The sequence below is a fragment of the Hemicordylus capensis genome, chromosome 11, assembly GCF_027244095.1.
Source record: "Hemicordylus capensis ecotype Gifberg chromosome 11, rHemCap1.1.pri, whole genome shotgun sequence".
In the NCBI taxonomy this organism is placed as follows: domain Eukaryota; kingdom Metazoa; phylum Chordata; class Lepidosauria; order Squamata; family Cordylidae; genus Hemicordylus; species Hemicordylus capensis.
This window is the reverse complement of record NC_069667.1, coordinates 12,152,468-12,169,749: the sequence shown is the minus strand read 5'-3', so window position 1 is coordinate 12,169,749 and position 17,282 is coordinate 12,152,468. Positions and strand designations below refer to the sequence as shown.

Below are 17,282 nucleotides of genomic sequence, written 5' to 3'. Positions count from 1 at the left end.
GCAAAAGGTGCAGTTCCAAGTAACTATAGACCGATAACCTGCCTGCCAACCATGTTCAATTTATTAGCTGGAATAATAGCAGATGAAGTGATGCAGCACTTATTAACTAACATCCAGTTGAACAGAAAGGAAATTGCCCGAACACCAGAGGCACAAAAGACCAGCTGCTGATTGACAAAATGATTTTAGAAAATTGCAAGAGAAGAAAAACCAATCTAAGTGTTGCATGGATTGACTACGAGAAAACCTTTGACTCATTGCCTCATACATGGATACTAAAATGTTTAGAAACAACTGGTGTCAGCAAAAACATTCAGATATTTATAAAAAAAGCAATGAGCATGTGGAGTACACAGTTAACAATCAATGGCGAGACACTTGAACAGGTTAGCATTAGAAGAGGCATTTTCCAAGGGGACTCACTATCCCCTCTGTTGTTTGTAATCGCCATGACCCCACTTTCACAAATAATAAACAAAACAGGCCTTAGATACCAAACATCTAAAACATCAAGTAAAATCAACCATCTGCTGTACATGGACGGTCTGAAGTTGTATGGAAAGTCCCAATCAGAAATTGAATCACTGCTAAACACTGTCCATATATTCAGTAGCGATATAGCAATGGAGTTTGGACTAGACAAGTGTGCTGCATTAATAATGAACAGAGGAAAAATAAGAAAAACAGAAGGAATAGAACTGCCCAATGGAAGCAAGATCAAGAATCTGGAAGAGAAAAAACATTACTAATACTTGGGCATTCTCCAGGCTGATAACATCGCACACACTGAAGTTAAAAGAAAAATTGGAAGTGAATACATCAGGAGTGTTAGAAAAATCCTAAAGTCCAAACTCAATGGCGGGAACACCATACAATCCATAAACACCTGGGCTATACCTGTTATCAGATACACTGCAGGAATAATAGACTGGACCCAGGCATTGCTAGAGACGCTAGATCGTAAGACCAGGAAAATCATGACCATCAATCATGCTCTGCACCCCCGCAGTGATGTCAATAGGCTATACCTCCCACACAGCTCAGGTGGAAGAGGAATGCTGCAAGTCCATCAAACGGTAGAGGAGGAGAAAAGAGGCCTTGAAGAATATATAAAGGACAGTGAAGAAGATGCACTTCGAATGGTCAATAACGAGAAACTATTCAACACCAATGAAACAAAGCAGGCCTACAAGAAAGAACAAGTCAAGAACCGAGCAGAAAAGTGGAAAAATAAGCCACTACATGGTCAATATTTGCACAATATAAGTGGAAAATCAGACATCACCAAGACCTGGCAATGGCTTAAGAATGGCAACTTGAAGAAAGAAACAGATAGTTTAATACTGGCTGCACAAGAACAGGCACTAAGAACAAATGCAATAAGAGCAAAAGTAGAAAAATCCACAACAAACAGCAAGTGCTGCCTTTGTAAAGAAGCAGATGAAACAGTGGACCACCTAATCAACCGTTGTAAAAAGATCACACAGAGTGACTACAAACAAAGGCATGACAAGGTAGCAGGAATGATACACTGGAACATCTGCAAAAAATACAAGCTACCTGTAGCCAAAAATTGGTGGGACCATACAACTGAAAAGGTTGTCGAAAATGAAGATGCAAAAATATTATGGGACTTCTGACTACAAACAGACAAACATCTGCCACACAATACACCAGAGATAACTGTAGTCGAGAAGAAAGAAAAACACGTCAAAATAATCAACATAGCAATACCAGGGGATAGCAGAATAGAAGAAAAAGGAAGAGAAAAAATCACCAAATACAAAGATCTACAAATTGAAATTGAAAGGCTGTGGCAGAAGAAGACCAAAATAATCCCAGTAGCAATAGCACTTACATTTATATACCGCTCTATAGCCGGAGCTCTCTAAGCGGTTTACAATGATTTAGCATATTGCCCCCAACATTCTGGGTACTCATTTTACCGACCTCGGAAGGATGGAAGGCTGAGTCAACCTTGAGCCCCTGGTCAGGATCGAACTTGTAACCTTCTGGTTACAGGGCAGCAGTTTTACCACTGCGCCACCAGGGGCTCAGTAGTAATTGATGTCCTAGGTGCAATTCCAAAACAACTTGAAGAGCACCTCAACACCACAGAGGCCACAGAAATCACCATTGGCCAATTACAAAAAGCAACATTACTGAGAACAGCCTATATTCTGCAACGATATCTATAATAACAGCAACAACATTGATAATAAAATTCAGCCATCCCAGGTCCTTGGGAAGGACTCAATGTCTGGATAAAACAAACCAGTCAATAACACCTGTCTGACTGTGTAAACAAGAGGAGGAGGAGGAGGAGGAGGAGAAGGAGAAGGAGAAGGAGAAGAAGAAGAGTGCATTAGATTTTTAAGAGTCATATTTTTGGGAAGGCAAACAAGGACATGGGCTGGAACAACATCTTCACAGTCCAGTTTCTGGGGAAAGGTATCGCCGTCCATTGTGTTGTGGTTAAAAACTAGAAAAGGGGTCTTTGGAAGGGTGAGCTTTGTCGGATGGGCTAACAATGGGAAAACTGGGAGAAGGTCCCAGAAGGCTGGGGATTTAAGGGGCATTCAAGAGTTACCGGCAAGCAGCCTGTTTTTCTCAACTAAGTCCCCATTAGCAGCAAGTAGACTCCAGAGCAGGAGAGCACAACTCAAATGCCCCAGTGGGCCGAAGCTCACCATGACGGTGTGCGGGAGCCGAGGTCAATTTTAAAACTAAAAATGAATTAAAATTACAATTTTTTATGTTTAAAAATCTAATTTAAAGTTTTAATAGATAGGGGAGGGTGGGCCTGTGTTCACCCCCCTCCCTGGCAGCCCCCACCCACTCACCCCGTGGGGCTGAAAACAAGGAAATAATCGATCCCCTTTTCTCCTCCCAACAAAATCTCCCTACCCCAAGGGAAACATTTCTCAATCCATAAATAGGGAAAGGGGAGAGATTTCCGCAAATAGGGACCGCAAAACAGGGTGGGCGGAAGAGCAGCAAGGGAGCTCCTTTGGCCAATGGCAGCAAGAGCACTGCTGGGGGCGGAAGTAGCTTGGGCCCACAAGCTCCCCAGCTGAGGTAAACTGAGCAAGCCAGGCAGGCAGATGGGCGGAATGAGGAGCCGCGAGGGAGCTTTTTCAGGCGGCAGCAGCAGGACCGGGGGAAAGAGGTGGCGAGCAAACCAGAACGTGCTCATGGGCTGGATCCAGCCCTCAGGCCATATGCTGTGCACCCCTGCTCTAGAGTGATGCCATTTTAGCATGCCTTTGCTGTTCTTCTCATGTACTTACATACATGTTTTCTCATGTGACTACAGTTTCCCTGTCCACCCCAACTCATGCTGTTTCTTACTGAAATTATCAAGATTCTGGCAAACAAGTAGAAACTGACTTGTGTTTGAGCCCAAAGTGCAAAGACAAACTAGGCAGTGGGGTGCTTGAGTAGGCCCAGCATGGGTGTCAATGACAGCTCCATAAAAAATATTGGGGCACAGAAGTGCATGGCAGGTGTGAGGTGTGTCTGTGTGTGTGAACTTTGTTTCATATGTCAGACTTCTGAAAGAAAAATAATTGCACATTCCAGTGTATAAGGCTAGTGTACAATATTCATAGGAACAGAGGAAGCTGCCTTATCATGAGTCAGACCATTGGTCCATTTAGCTCAGTATTATCTACACAGGCTGGCAGCAGCTCCTCCAAGGCTACAGGCAGGAGTCTCTCTCAGCTTTATCGTGGCAATGTGAGGGAAGGAACTTGGAACCTTCTGCTTGCAAAGATGCTGATGCTCTTCCCAGAGCAGCCTCATCCCCTAAAGCAGGGGTGGGGAACCTTGGCCCTCCAGCTGTTTTTGAACTACAACTCCCACCATCCCCAGCCACTGGGGATGATGGGAGTTGTAGTTCAACAACAGCTGGAGGGCCAAGGTTCCCCACCTGCCCTAAGGGGAAGCTCTTACAGTGCTCACAGTGTAGTCTCCCATTCAAATGCAAACCAGGGCAGACCCTGCTTGGCAAAGGGGACAAAGCATGCTTGCTACCACAAGACCAGCTCTCCTTCCATCCCAAGTGAGCCCATGAGGAAAGGCTCCTTTTCTATGTTGATGCTTTAAATATATTAATTAATGGTAATAAAGAAAAGCATTCTGTGAAAAGTGCCTTTCCATCAAGAGCCACAGGGAACCAGGGATGGCAGTGGGTGGTAGAGAGATATTTTTGGGGGGGCAATGGATCCCTTCCACAGAGACATCGGTAGTCTAATCCAAAAGGCAGGCTGCCACATTCTGATTGCCATGGTGTGGGGAGAAATTAATCCCTTTTAAGAAAAGCCAAAATGGTTTCAGCTTCTAGAAGAATGCTAGCCTACAGAAGAACAAAGGAGAGTACTAGAAGGAAAACTGGTACATTGGCAAAGGATGTTTGCATACTGAATAACAGATAACAGAGCCCGAGGAGAAGGAGTGAGAGCAACTAAAGGCCGAAATGAGTGCAGCTCAAAGCCATACAGAGCAATGGTGCCATTTTGCTCTCATTTGATGAAGCAAATTAAGACAAGGGTTTTCAGCTGTAATCAGAGAGTACTAACAGTCTTTCTTAAAAAATAAGAGATATCCAGGCTTCTCCCCTCCCAACCAATAAATGTTGCTAGTCATATGAAAATTTTGAGTTTCCTCAAAATTTGCTGAGAGAAGAACCTCCAATTTCCCTTCAAATGTTGCTTTAGTCCAAATTTGGTGGCATTTCTACAAAAGGGCTCATGGATCTTGGATTCCTTTGCATCAGGCTGTTGAGCTCTTGTCATTAGGGATGTGTAAGATGGCCGTTAGACCAGTTCAGTATGAATCTGAACCGCATTCTCCGGGCTCAGGCTCGGTTGAACTGGGTCCAGTCTGGTTCGACCATCTAACTGGGCCGAACCATTTCGCGGGCTGGATCGGGGGCAGGCGATGTATATTTGTAAAGGAGAATCCAGCGAGGATTCCCCTTTACAAGTAAAGGGCATTCCCTTTTGCTGGAGTAAATGGGGGGGGGGAGAGAAAAGTAGTTTTAATCTTTAAAATACAGGCGGCAGGGATGGCAGAGACCGTGGAGGCAACTACGGAGACACTAGCACCGGACACTCCTCCAACCCGCCCTGCCCCCAGCCTCCCAAATAACAACCTGGGCTGGCTGTGGTGCAGTTCAGGCCTCTGCACACATACGAGGGCATTTTCATGACCTCCAAACATTCGTACAGTACCACACAATTTGTCCAAATCACCTGTGTGCATACGCGAAAGTATGGCCTCCACGTGTGCGTAGAAGCCTGAACCGGGCTGCATCCGACTCGGGCTGACATTTGGGATGCTAGAAGGGGGGTTGGAGGAGCCTCGCCACTGCCTCCAATGTCTCCCCTGCCACCCCCCTGCCCCTGTTGCCTGTATTTTAAACATAAAAACTACCTTTCTTCGCTCCCCACCCCACATTTACTCTAGGGAAAGGAAATGCCCTTTACTTGTAAAGAGGAATCCTCACTGGATTCCCCTTAACAAGTATACCCCCGAGGCAGCTTGTGAGCTGGTTCTTCAAACCAGGGATCGGTCCGGTTCGAACTCAGACCACCTGAACTGGGCCAGCTCAATGTCAAGCCCAGCTCAAAGTGAGCCAGCTCGCACATCCCTACTTGTCACCCAGTTGCTCACTCTGAGCAATTTCTCACTGAAGGAGGCCACTGGCTGTTCCTTTGCGATGGCTGTGTTTGCCCCCTGATGGGCCACTGTGTGAAACAGAATGCTGGACTAGATGGGCCTTGTGCCTGATCCAGCAGGCCTGTTTTTATGTTCTTATGACTACCCGCTGGCCCACTTTCTCCTTCTGCCCTTTACCCCTCTTGCTCTGCTCCACCCCTTCCTCTTATTTTATGGATTGCTACCTCAGCCTTTGGGCCTTTTGCCGGACTTCACAACACCCTGCTTCTTTGGCCGCACTTTCTGGAATGTCTCTTCTACTTCTGTAGCCTGATCTTGCATATGCTTAGGCATCTGACACACTGACACTTGCCTTCACCCTCATTTGGATTCCAGCAAATGCAGTTGCTGAATTCTTTCCTTTCTGGCAAGGACCGCTGTAAGCAAATCCTTGATATATGAAATTTCCCTGGTGACCAATGGAGATGTCTCTTTTTCAGAGTGATATGCAATTCCTGCTTCACTTCTCTCAGCATTTTGTCAATTCAGGGGGCAATCAACCAAGTGCTATTCCTATGCAATGGGATTTCTGCAGGAGCTGTGCTTGGTGGATAGATCTCATAGAATGGATAGCACTGTGTGATTAGTAGGAAAGTAGGAACAGCCGCAAGCTATTTCAGGGATGGGATGTTTATCATTTTTCCCCTCTCCATGCACAAGCGTTGGAGCAAGATGGCAGAATTTTCTTCTTGTTTCATCCAAGGCCTTGATTGTGCTGGGGGACTTTTCCAGGGAAAGAGAGCTGAAACCAGGGCAATGTCAGAAGTAGATAAATTTCATCAAAAGGTTCAGGGGCTTCCGTGCTGCAGCAGTTCCTTTTGTTTAACTGGGAATTCTTCTCTGATTCATGTTTTAATTTGAGATGGAGAAGATTTGGGGCTTCATCTCTTCTTTGAGGTGAGCATTACATGCCCCTGAAAATGTGTGTCACTTTGAGCCCTGGATAAACGCATTTTGCCAGTGCAAGTTTTATTAGTGCACACAAGTACACATGCACATCAATAAAGCATCACACAAAAAGCATCCTAATGCCATGATGTGTATGATCACATCAAGGCTGCTTTTTTGCAGTGTTTTATGAATGCACGTGTGCACATCGGCAATACAAAAGGGAGTAGGTCATGATGGAACTGAAAGCTGCATGCACAGCACTCATTATCAGAGCACTGCTCATGCACAGTTTGTTATATATTTTTTAGTTCTTAATACTAATACTAATAAAGCATAATACTGTGATCTTCACTATTTTTCAAGCATGGAGCCACTTTGACAAAAAGCCTTCAGGATGAGAGCCATCCCCCACTGTGCAGATATCCACACAGATACACTTTACGGATGTGCCCGAACCGGTCTGGCACCTCCTTAGAGAAGCGCCGAACCGGCTCGGGTGCCCGCATTCGGACCAGTTCAGCAGGGTGGGGATCAGTTCCTTTAAAAAGCAGATGAGCAGTTTCTTACCTGCTCCTCTGCCATCACTGCTTTTCCGGTCACAGTGGCCGCTTTCCAAAAGGCCGCGCACAGGCTGCTGGGAGCAGCACTGCAGCTGTGCGCTGCCTTTTGGAAAGCAGGTGCCACACCTGGAAAAGCAGTGGGGGTGGAAGAACAGGTAAGGAACGGCTCATCTGCTTCTTAAAGGAAACGGCCCCTGCCCTGCCCATGGCTGCCCAAGCCAGTTTGGGCACATCCTGACTGCAATTTTCTTGGTGCTGGGAAGGCCCTTTAAGAGAGACAGAGCCCTCTCTCAAGCACTCTAGGAGGGAAGCACTGGGAAGAGCTCTACTTGCAGACCTTCCAAGATGGTTCAGGGGCTCCAGAGGGCTCCATTTCCCTTGAAGGAGCCCCTTTCGTTCTGGGCAAAGTGCAGCACTGGACAGTGGGAATGGTCACCTCCACATGGTGCCAGGGGGACTGTACAGGAGAACCTCGTTATATGCGGATTCTGTACCTGCGGTTTCCCACATCCATGGGTGTCTAATTCACACCCGGTTTCATTTTCTGCAGATACAAAAGGGTCAAAACCCACATATCCGTGGATCCTAGAGGGCTGGAAGTTCTCTGTGGGAGCCATTTTGTTGATCATTTCAGCCAAAAAGATATATTTGGGGGGATCCATGATTTGGGGGGCCATTAGGGACATTTTGGGGTGGGGTATTGCTGGAGACCCATGGAGCACAGTAGGGCACTTTATTTGGCCCGTTTTGGGTGTTCTTTGGATTTCGGGGGGTAATTTATTTTTCATCTGGGAACCTAACTCATTCATCCCCATAGACTCAATGAGGCTATTCACACAATGGTAGAAAATCGGGCTAGCCTCCGCTAGTCCAATTTTCTACCATCGTGAGAACCACCGGGCTCGGCTGCTTAAGTCACCCGCTTAAGTAGCCCGGTGCTTAAACCGGGTTTGCGGAGCGAGCACTCCACAAACCCGGTTTTTGCAATCGTGAGTTGCCGCGGTGTGGCTCTGCGCTGCAGCAACTCATGAGTAGACCCCCGACCAGGAAGCTCAAAAACAGCCTCTCGACTCAGGGGTCTCTCCAGTATGCCCTGCGCGCTTGCGCAGCGCATGCTGCAGCTTCCGGGCGCCGCGTGGCCCCCAAACTCCCCAGCCCCCACCAGCTCCGTGACGGAGCCAGCAGTTGTGTGGGCGGCCGCTGTGGCCACCCAGAGCAGACTTCCTGCTCATCTGCAGGGAGAGCAAGCAAAGCCCGATCTCCCTGCAAACCATCCCCAGGTGGCTCCCACTGATTGTAGGAACCGCCTCAATGACTCATTATCCATGGTTTCGTTATCCACGTTAATATGGAGGAACGCAACCCCTGCGGATAATGGGTCCTCCTGTACTCAACTTTGATGGAAGCTTCACACTGGCCCAATAAACAGTCAAGCAGCTGCAGTTAAGGTTGATGGGGGCTGTCACTGGCCCCCAGGCCTTGCAGTGAAGACCACTGCCCTCATATATCCAGAGACAGCCTGTGGCCTTTTCTCCTGTTCGACCCTCTAACTGTCGGCAGCAGAGTAAAATCCTGTATGAGCAATTGGGACAGCTCAAGCTTCCTGTCTGATTAAGCACAACACAGAACAGTCCCTAAAGCAGTGTCATCATGACATAGGCTGTCTTGCAGAAACAATACATTTTCTTTAGTGTCAGTGTCTTCTTAGCATGAAGTATAAACTGGCCCTTTGAGGAATAGGGAGCGCAGTTGAAAGTTAAAGGAGAGCAGTATACACAAGATGTTGTTGGCTGACAGAGAGAAGCCAAAGCAGGCTGTGAAGTTATTGTATAGTGCTGTGAAGAATGGTCTGAAGGGCCCTCTTTTCGAGAAAGGTATTTCTCATCACACATTTATTTATTTGTGACATATATATATATATATATACACTGCCTTTTCACCAGACCATGGGTGGTGGTTTACATTTAATGAACATGGCTTCCAAAGCAATGTCGAGCTCAGATCCCATGCTTTTCATCTGAGTTTGTGCAGGAGAACTTCCCGGTGGATTGTGCCCTTAGTCTTTGGTGCACTTGGCTGCTGCATCCAAGGAAGAGTTAAGGAAGGCCAGTTGGCCCTTCCCCTCTCTGGACTGTCTCTCTCAGTGGCTTTTCTACTTGGCCATTCCACTATGTAACTTCATTTTGTGTTAAAGCAGAACTGCACAACTTTTGGCCCTCCTGCTGATGTTGGACTACACCTCCCATAATCCCTGTCTGTTGTCCACTGTGGCTGGGGATGATGGGAGTTGTAGTCCAAATACAGCTGGAGGGCTGCCAAAGTTGTACAACCCTGTATTAAAGTCTTAGTGTCTGAATTCACTTATTTTTGTCTTCCTCCCATCCCAAGTGAATTTGGGTATCCAAACATTTTACATAATGGTTACCTAATGTCCCAATCACTCAGAATGACCACTGAGGGAGACAGTTTAGTGAGAGGAGAACGCCAATGGCTGCAGCTTCCAGCCAGGTTCATGAAGGGAGCCTTGCCAGGCTCACCTCTTCCTCAGATGCAGCCAGATGGCCTAAGAGCAAAGGCAGAACACACCTGAAAGTTCTCCTGCACAAGCTCCATTGAAAAGAAGGGGAGCTGAGCACAGCATTTCTGTATACTGAGCAGCTAAATCCCCTCCCCACAGAATCTGAAATGACACTCGGGGCTGTAGCCAGGATGGGTCCAACATGTGTACCCCGGACCCCCCTACCCAAACCAATGATTCTCCCCACCTAAGAAATTTTCAAAAGAGAGGATTTTTCATTTGTGTTGCAGTGTCTTCTGTTTGAAGAATGAGGCCTCACTTTAGAATAGGGAGCTTTCTGGTTTTAAAAAGCACGATGGTACCTGAGAGTTGTGCTCCAGAAGATTCCATCTGCCTTAGCTCTTCTCCCTCTGTCCACCCAAGATCCTCCCTGGTTCAGGGTAAAGATTCCTATAATACTTATCATGCCTAACCAATTTAGAAAAAAGCTAGTAAGAAGAAGCCGGGGTGTTTCAAGGGTGTAAGAGTTAAGAAGCCTGTTTGTTTATTCATTTGTCTGCAGGAGATATTCATCATAAACAGATAAATACTTCTGAAGATATGTAGTCAGCTTATATCTTCTGGCATGTGGATGTGGCAACAGGTTCTAAAAGTTTCTGTTGGTTACGAGGAAATCCCTGATTTTCCACTTTTTTCTTCAAAGACCCACGTAGAAATGTGTCAGCCCCCCGTTGCAAAAAAGGCCCTCATGACACTGCTGTCTGTTTGCTGTCCATTTTTAATGTAGTTTTCAAAGAGGTGTCATGGGGCATCTCTCCTAAGTAGAAAATGCAGCCGCAGCAACCTTGTTCTAGATGCAGAGAGAGGCATCCGTGTGTATGGAAAGAAGGCAAGCCAAATAAAATCAGCGCCTACCTCCTTCAGTGATTCTATAATGAGATGTTCGGTACTGTGCAGTAGAAACAGTGACAGAAGTAGGTTCTGGTGATAAAATTCTGTTTGTTGTTTAATCTTATTCACATTTTGTTACTCATTTTAAAGTACTATTTTTGTCAACTGAAGTCTTTTGCTCTTTACCTTCAACAATAATGGCCAGAAACAACAAAAAATAGCTTGTTAACTTTCTGTTTGAGGATGCAGGTGATAGAAAGTTTGTGGAGCAGAATTTCTTTTCAGCTCTCAAGTGGATTCATCCTCCCCCCGTCCAGCCATCAGATTGCGAAAAGAAGCAGATTTTCTTTTTACGTTAAATTCTCACGGCCCAGTCTGTTCTGGCAGCCATTCGCTTCCCATCCTAACGGTTTTGTTGTTTTGTTTTAAACTGCCCAGAGACGCAAGTTCTGAGCGGTATAAAAATATGTTTATTATTATTATTATTACATTTATATCCCGCTCTTCCTCCAAGGAGCCCAGAGCGGTGTACTACATACTTGAGTTTCTCTTTCACAACAACCCTGTGAAGTAGGTTAGGCTGAGAGAGAAGTGATTGGCCCAGAGTCACCCAGCTAGTTTCATGGCTGAATGGGGATTTGAACTCGGGTCTCCCCGGTCCTAGTCCAGCACTGTAACCACTACACCACGCTAAATAAATAAATATTCATTTGTAGATACAGCAGCTCATAGGATCAGCATTTGGGACATTTCTTTAAAAACCATCTTACTTTTTAAAAAAATAAATGAAGCACACTTGCATATTTATATGCAGTCTCATATAGCTGGTCCATCTAAGTTCAGCATCATTTATACAGACTGGCAGCAGCTGTCTGTTTCAGCCCTATCCAGAGACAGAACTTCAGATCCTCTGCATGGAAAAGCATGTGCTCAACAGCTAACAGGCTAATTAGCTAACAGGCTAATAATAGTTAAAATAATGTCAAAATACAGTAGAACAGCAAAACAAAAAACAAAAAAACAACAAACCACCAGCAATAAAACCCACCCACACACAAACAGAAAACAAGGTGGGATGAGGGGTGGGGGAAGCAGAGTTGCACCTAGGTAATTTTCGAGCCTGGACCTAAAGAGGAGGCCCCCTTTTTTGGAGGCCCCCTTTCCCCTGGAAAATAAGCATCATCATGCTTCGCCAGGCAACTACACCACCCGGGACAGACTAAAGAGGATTTGGGAGGCCTCAGGGGCTGTGGAGGCCCTGGCTGGCCCCAAAGTCCAGGGGTAAGGGCACCTTGGTGGGGGGGAGCCTATCCAACCAGTAGCAATAGGAGCACAATTTCAGTGCATTGCATTCATTTGTGCTATAGCTGAATTATAGGTATAAACCCTTTTTACATCTTCACCAGCAAGTTTGGATCTCCCTTATTTGTCTTGCTTGCTGCTGAACTCTGGCCGGGTTTCTGTTGCTCATTGTGAATTGCAGAGGATCTGAGCTCTTGTGAGGTCTTGTCTTCATCATAGACAAGAAGGATATCAGAATTGTCTTGCTAGATCAGATACAGAGGTCCAGCCAGCATGGAGCTCTGTATCCAACAGTTGCCAGTCAGATAAGGAACTTCCAAGTAGGGTATGGCAGAGATGATGATGATGATGATGATGATGATGATGGTGATGATGATAATAATTTGATTTCTATATCGCCCTTCCAAAAATGGCTCAGGGAGGTTTACACAGAGATATAACAAACAAATAAGATGGAACCCTGTCCCCAAAGGGCTCACATTCTAAAAAGAAACCTAAGATAGACACCAGCAGCAGTCACTGGAGGTACTGTGCTGGGGATGGAAAGGGCCAGTTACTCTCCCCCTGCTAAATAAAGAGAATCACCATGGTAAAAGTGCCTCTTTACCCATTTAGCAGGGGTATTAGACAGTCGTTCCCTCTCATGTATCTCCAGCATGTAGTTCTGAGAGGTACACTGCTTATGCTCATGGAAATTCCATTTAGTTATCCTGACTATTTAGAGAGATCCTTTTGGAACCTTTCCCGTTCTAGGATCTTTAACTGAATTACTAGCTTTCCCCGCAAGTTATTTGATGTTGAAAATCAGGGAATCATCTTAAATACAGAGTCCTCTTCCTCTGGGGTAAATACAGGTATAACCATCTATAACGTCTGTTTTTTAAGGGGGTCATCTTTAATCCAGAGTACTATTCTGGTAAATAAGGTATTTGTGATGTCACTTTCCTGGAGAAAGTGGTGTCATCAGCAAACCTGGCTACGTGTATCCCTGACTCTAGATGCAAGGCTGATGTGTCTCTGAGGGCCAGACATACAACCCCTTGTGCATTGTGCTAGTGCAGCGCCAGCTTGGATGTCAGCCTGTGACTTATCCAGAATAAGCATTTTACCTAACGGTACTCAAGCAATTTTACCTTTTTGTTGCGCTGTCCAAATGAGCTCATTTATATACCATTAACCACCCATGAATATTAATTATTTCTCATTTTTTCTCAGGGGATGTATATCAAGTCAACATATGATGGGCTGCATGTGATTACTGGAACAACTGAAAACGTATGTCTTGTTCATTTTGGTCACTTTCTTTGTCCTCATGTCTCCATGAGCTGAATGTTACCACTGTATCCTTGGTGTCATCTGTGGGAAGAATCCACTAGGAATATCTCTTCTTGCACTGTTGAAATGAATGGAACTGGCTTAATGTCCAATTAACTGTGTTTGCTTTAGTTATCTCCTGCATGAAATTTATCAGAGAAAGATACATCATGAGTATCTGTTTCTGGGGGGAAAATCAGTATTCTATACAGTGCAGAGACATGCTAGTGCAGAAGCCAAATGCCATTGTGGCTGAGTATGATGTGAGTTGTAGTCCAATCACATCTGAGGACCCAAGCTTTGGAGCATCTACACAAGTACATAGTCCAGTGCATAGACACTATTTTCACCCTCCCCAGTGACTGTGATAGAGTTGCCACAGAAAAGAATACTTCACATTGTTGAGTGTTCAAAGCGTTTCACGTGTATTATCTTCTTGTAATCCTCACAACAACCTTGTGTATTATCACCCCCATGTCCAATCAAATCAATCCATCTTAATTTCGATCAAAGATCAAATACAAATTTTAAGAACAGAAACAAAACAGAAGTATTACAACCAACTGGATCATGAGTGAGTCATTTGCTGTTGTGTCTTCACCGCTGCTGCACAAAATTTAGCTACCATACTAGAGGTTGTGGATTGGTTTGTATCTGAAAGCAGTAACTTAGTATAGAACCCCTCCAGTCTATCTGGACACCTCAGCAATAGAGGGGTGGTATACCTTGTATGGGACTCCTTATAAAAGAGACAATATAAAAAACATGCTGTATCATTCCCATCTCCTTCTTATCCCCATGTTGCATTGTGTTACCCCAGTATTGCACGTGAGACAGAGAGAGAATGACTTGCTTAGTGAGTTCCTGGGGGAGAGAGAATTTAGACCCAAGACTTAGCTCTGTCTCCTTAGCCATTGTTATGACAGAGATGAGATTTTGAATTTCATCTTGGTTTCTAGCTCAGTCTGCTAGTTTCTAACTCGGTCCCCAGGTTCTTGGTTTCTAGCTCAGCCTCCTGGCCACCCTGCTACATCAGCTCTCATTTGAAAGAGAGGGAATATTATACTTCTTGGGTCTAGCCTAGACTTTTGGCCTATACTGACCCTTGGCACAGATCCATGAAATGGGATTGAAGCTTCAGTTCCCAGATGAAAATTGTTATGGTCCAGATGGGAAATTTTATTGAGGGTGGCAGGGTTACCAGGATGTTCACCTCAACACCTAAACCCATAGACTCTAAAATGGAGGACATTGTTCGTGCCACAAAGTAAGCTACATGGCTATGAACTGAAGCACAATGGGAACTCATGATGACTCTTCTTAAAGTTGTGTGTCTTCACAATGGAATGCAAAGCAATGCCTGGGGAAAGTAGATCACCATGTTAAATGTTCCATTCTGCTCAGTTCACGGCAACTCCAGGTCAGTTCAGTGCAATTTAAGAATAATGGAATCAGACCCTCAAAATTGGAGATTAAAATGAAAAAGTAGCAGTGGCCAGACTTCATATTTGCAGCTTAGTTCATAATTCATAATTTGCAATTTCAGAAAGAAGATTAGTTTCAACCATAAAATTCTATGCAAGCCATTGAATTGAGAATGATGAGGAATGTCCCTTCTCTTTCCAGTTTGCTCATTAAATATTATACATCCATCACAGATCTTTTGGTCATTACCTAGACATGAAAGTCCAATCCATGCAACTCTAAGAGGGATGTGTATATCCTTTGCCAGGGATGGGCATTTGTCAGACCATGGGTCAGATCCAATTGCAGAGTGCAACTTTATCGTGCAACTTTATATATATATATATATATCCATCCAATTGCAGAGTGCAACTTTATATATATATATTTGCAGAGTTTCAGTTATAGGGGGAAAGAAACAAAAGGATTCTACTGCATTACATATCTATTGTTTGTATTGCTATTCTGAAAAGGCAAAAGACCATTGTCAATCTGCTTCCTGAGCTGATGATTTTCCAAGAAGCAGAATTTGGTGGTTCCATCTATACACTAAAATAGCTCAATAGTTCCAAATCTGCAATTAATTGTAGAAATTATCCTAGTTCAACCAGCATTCAGAAGGAGTGGAGTGCAGGAGTGGGACAATGAAGGCAAAGCGTGGGGAAAATCCCCTTTCACCCATAAATCTCACTGGGTGGTCTCGGCTATGTCATTCTCTCTCAGCCTAATCTACCAAAAATAGGATAGTCCCATGTAGGAGGTTTTGAGCTCCCCTATGCTAAGGATGCAAATATGTGATAAATGTCAACTTCAGTTGTACTGTGTTTCATTTTCTTTCTTCAGCTAGACCAGAGGCGTATCTAGGGAAAATAGCGCCTAGGGCAAACACTGAAATTGCGCCCCCTGTCCAAGCATCTGACACCCATCTTTCAGATAACTTTACCATAATATCAGCTGAAAAATACAAGTCAGGCTCGTTAATCTTTTAATCTTTCAAAAACTATTTTAGCAGTGGACTTAGCCAGACCAAAAAATGCTGGAAAACTACAAATTTCAGTATGCTGGGGCTCATGAAATACCCAAATATTATGTGGAGGTGTACTGGGAAAACTAAACAGAAGTGCCTGTCTAATTCTCTACTATGTATTGTAGCATCACCATTACATAAGTTTTAAAAATAAATGGAGAATTTGACTTTTCCCAGATACTCTGTAAATAATTAAAGGATATGCAGAGTAAACTGTGTCACTGCTTGGAATATATTCTAGTATTTCAGAAAGACAGTTAAAATGAGAGAAAGAGAGCAAGAAACTGCCAGTGGGTCTTAATATTAAGGATTTCACACTGATTCAAAGACAAATTCACCATTAATAGCCATATTAGCAAGACATCACATTTAACTCACTTATCACAAGAAGCAAAGTAAGAGCAAATGAATACAATCCTAGCTCATAAGCATCAGCTCAGTATTCACAAGCCCTGATTCTCTGTACATAGTGACAATCTGAATGTGTGTACAGTGACTTATATTATATATTATTATTTTTTTACCTGTAGCCCCTTTGGGGGGCTTCCTAAAGGCTGGGGGGGTTTGCAAAAGTTCCTCCTCCCCCCACTGGCCTCTAGGGCCTCGCAGGGACCATTTAAGCATGTGCGGTGGCCATTTTTAAAAATCTTTTTTTTTTAAATGGCCACTGAAAACAAAATGGCCACCGCACATGCTCAAATGGCCTCTGCAAGGTCTGGCATGACCTAGGGCCTCACAGAGGCCATTTGAGCATGCACGGTGGTCATTTTGTTTTTGGCAGCCATTTTAAAAAAAATAATAATTTTACAAAATGGCGCCCCCCTTCAAGTGGCGCCCAGGGCACGTCCCCTGCCTGCCCTACCCCTAGATACGCCCCTGAGCTAGACCTTGGTTGACATGAATGGAGTATTAAATTCAATTTTAATTGAGAAGTTTAGAAGTTATGTCTGCTTCTCTTCACTTTAGTCTATTTTATTTTTCCCCATTTCAAACATATAACCTTATTTTGATCATTATGAAGTTCCATGTGAAGGGCTCTGGCTTAATTAAGCATATTTGGGTCTAGGAAATTTAATGGACTTATAGTCATATATAATTGAGCACTAAGCTACACAACAGCACTAAACAGAGATGGAAAAGTCCATTTAGTTCAAGCATGCAGTCTCCCCTGCCAGTGCAGATTATCCTCTCTAGTGCTCAGAGCCATTTTAAAATGTGTTAAGCCAAATTCCTTAAAGGGGACTTATGCCAGGTAGCAAATAAACCTGTTGCACAGCAATAAGCCAGAGCAGGTCACTTGATAAATTGTAACTTTCTGTAAAAGCTTCCAGCTTGGGTCAGGCTTGCTTTCTGGTGTGAGAAACAAGAGGGCCCTTCCATGTAGATTTGGGGCCAGACCTGGGACCCTTTGTTGTTGGCAGGCAGGCTGAACTGGCAGCAGCATCAAGGTGGCATAGTAGTAGACTCACATTTCAAAATGGTTTGCAAGGCTGCTTCAAGCAATTTTCTCTCCAGTTTCACAAATTATCCAGCATGATCATAGATATCAATTTAGCCAGCATTTGCACTGTCGCGTCATTTGCCACCATTATAG

The 17,282-nt window shown here is 44.4% G+C and overlaps 1 protein-coding gene and 1 long non-coding RNA gene across 18 annotated transcripts in view; one reads left to right on the top strand and one right to left on the bottom strand.

The window, feature by feature from the left end:
• Positions 1-17,282, top strand: part of LOC128335599 (connector enhancer of kinase suppressor of ras 2-like) — a 443,349-nt gene that overhangs the window by 257,140 nt on the left and 168,927 nt on the right. For all 16 annotated transcript variants that reach the window (XM_053274147.1, XM_053274152.1, XM_053274150.1 and 13 more), the window contains one exon: positions 13,099-13,158. In XM_053274147.1, the coding sequence (XP_053130122.1) occupies positions 13,099-13,158 (60 nt within the window). The remainder of the gene's footprint in view (positions 1-13,098; positions 13,159-17,282) is intronic.
• Positions 1-17,282, bottom strand: part of LOC128335600 (uncharacterized) — a 59,103-nt gene that overhangs the window by 21,645 nt on the left and 20,176 nt on the right. The window lies entirely within an intron of this gene.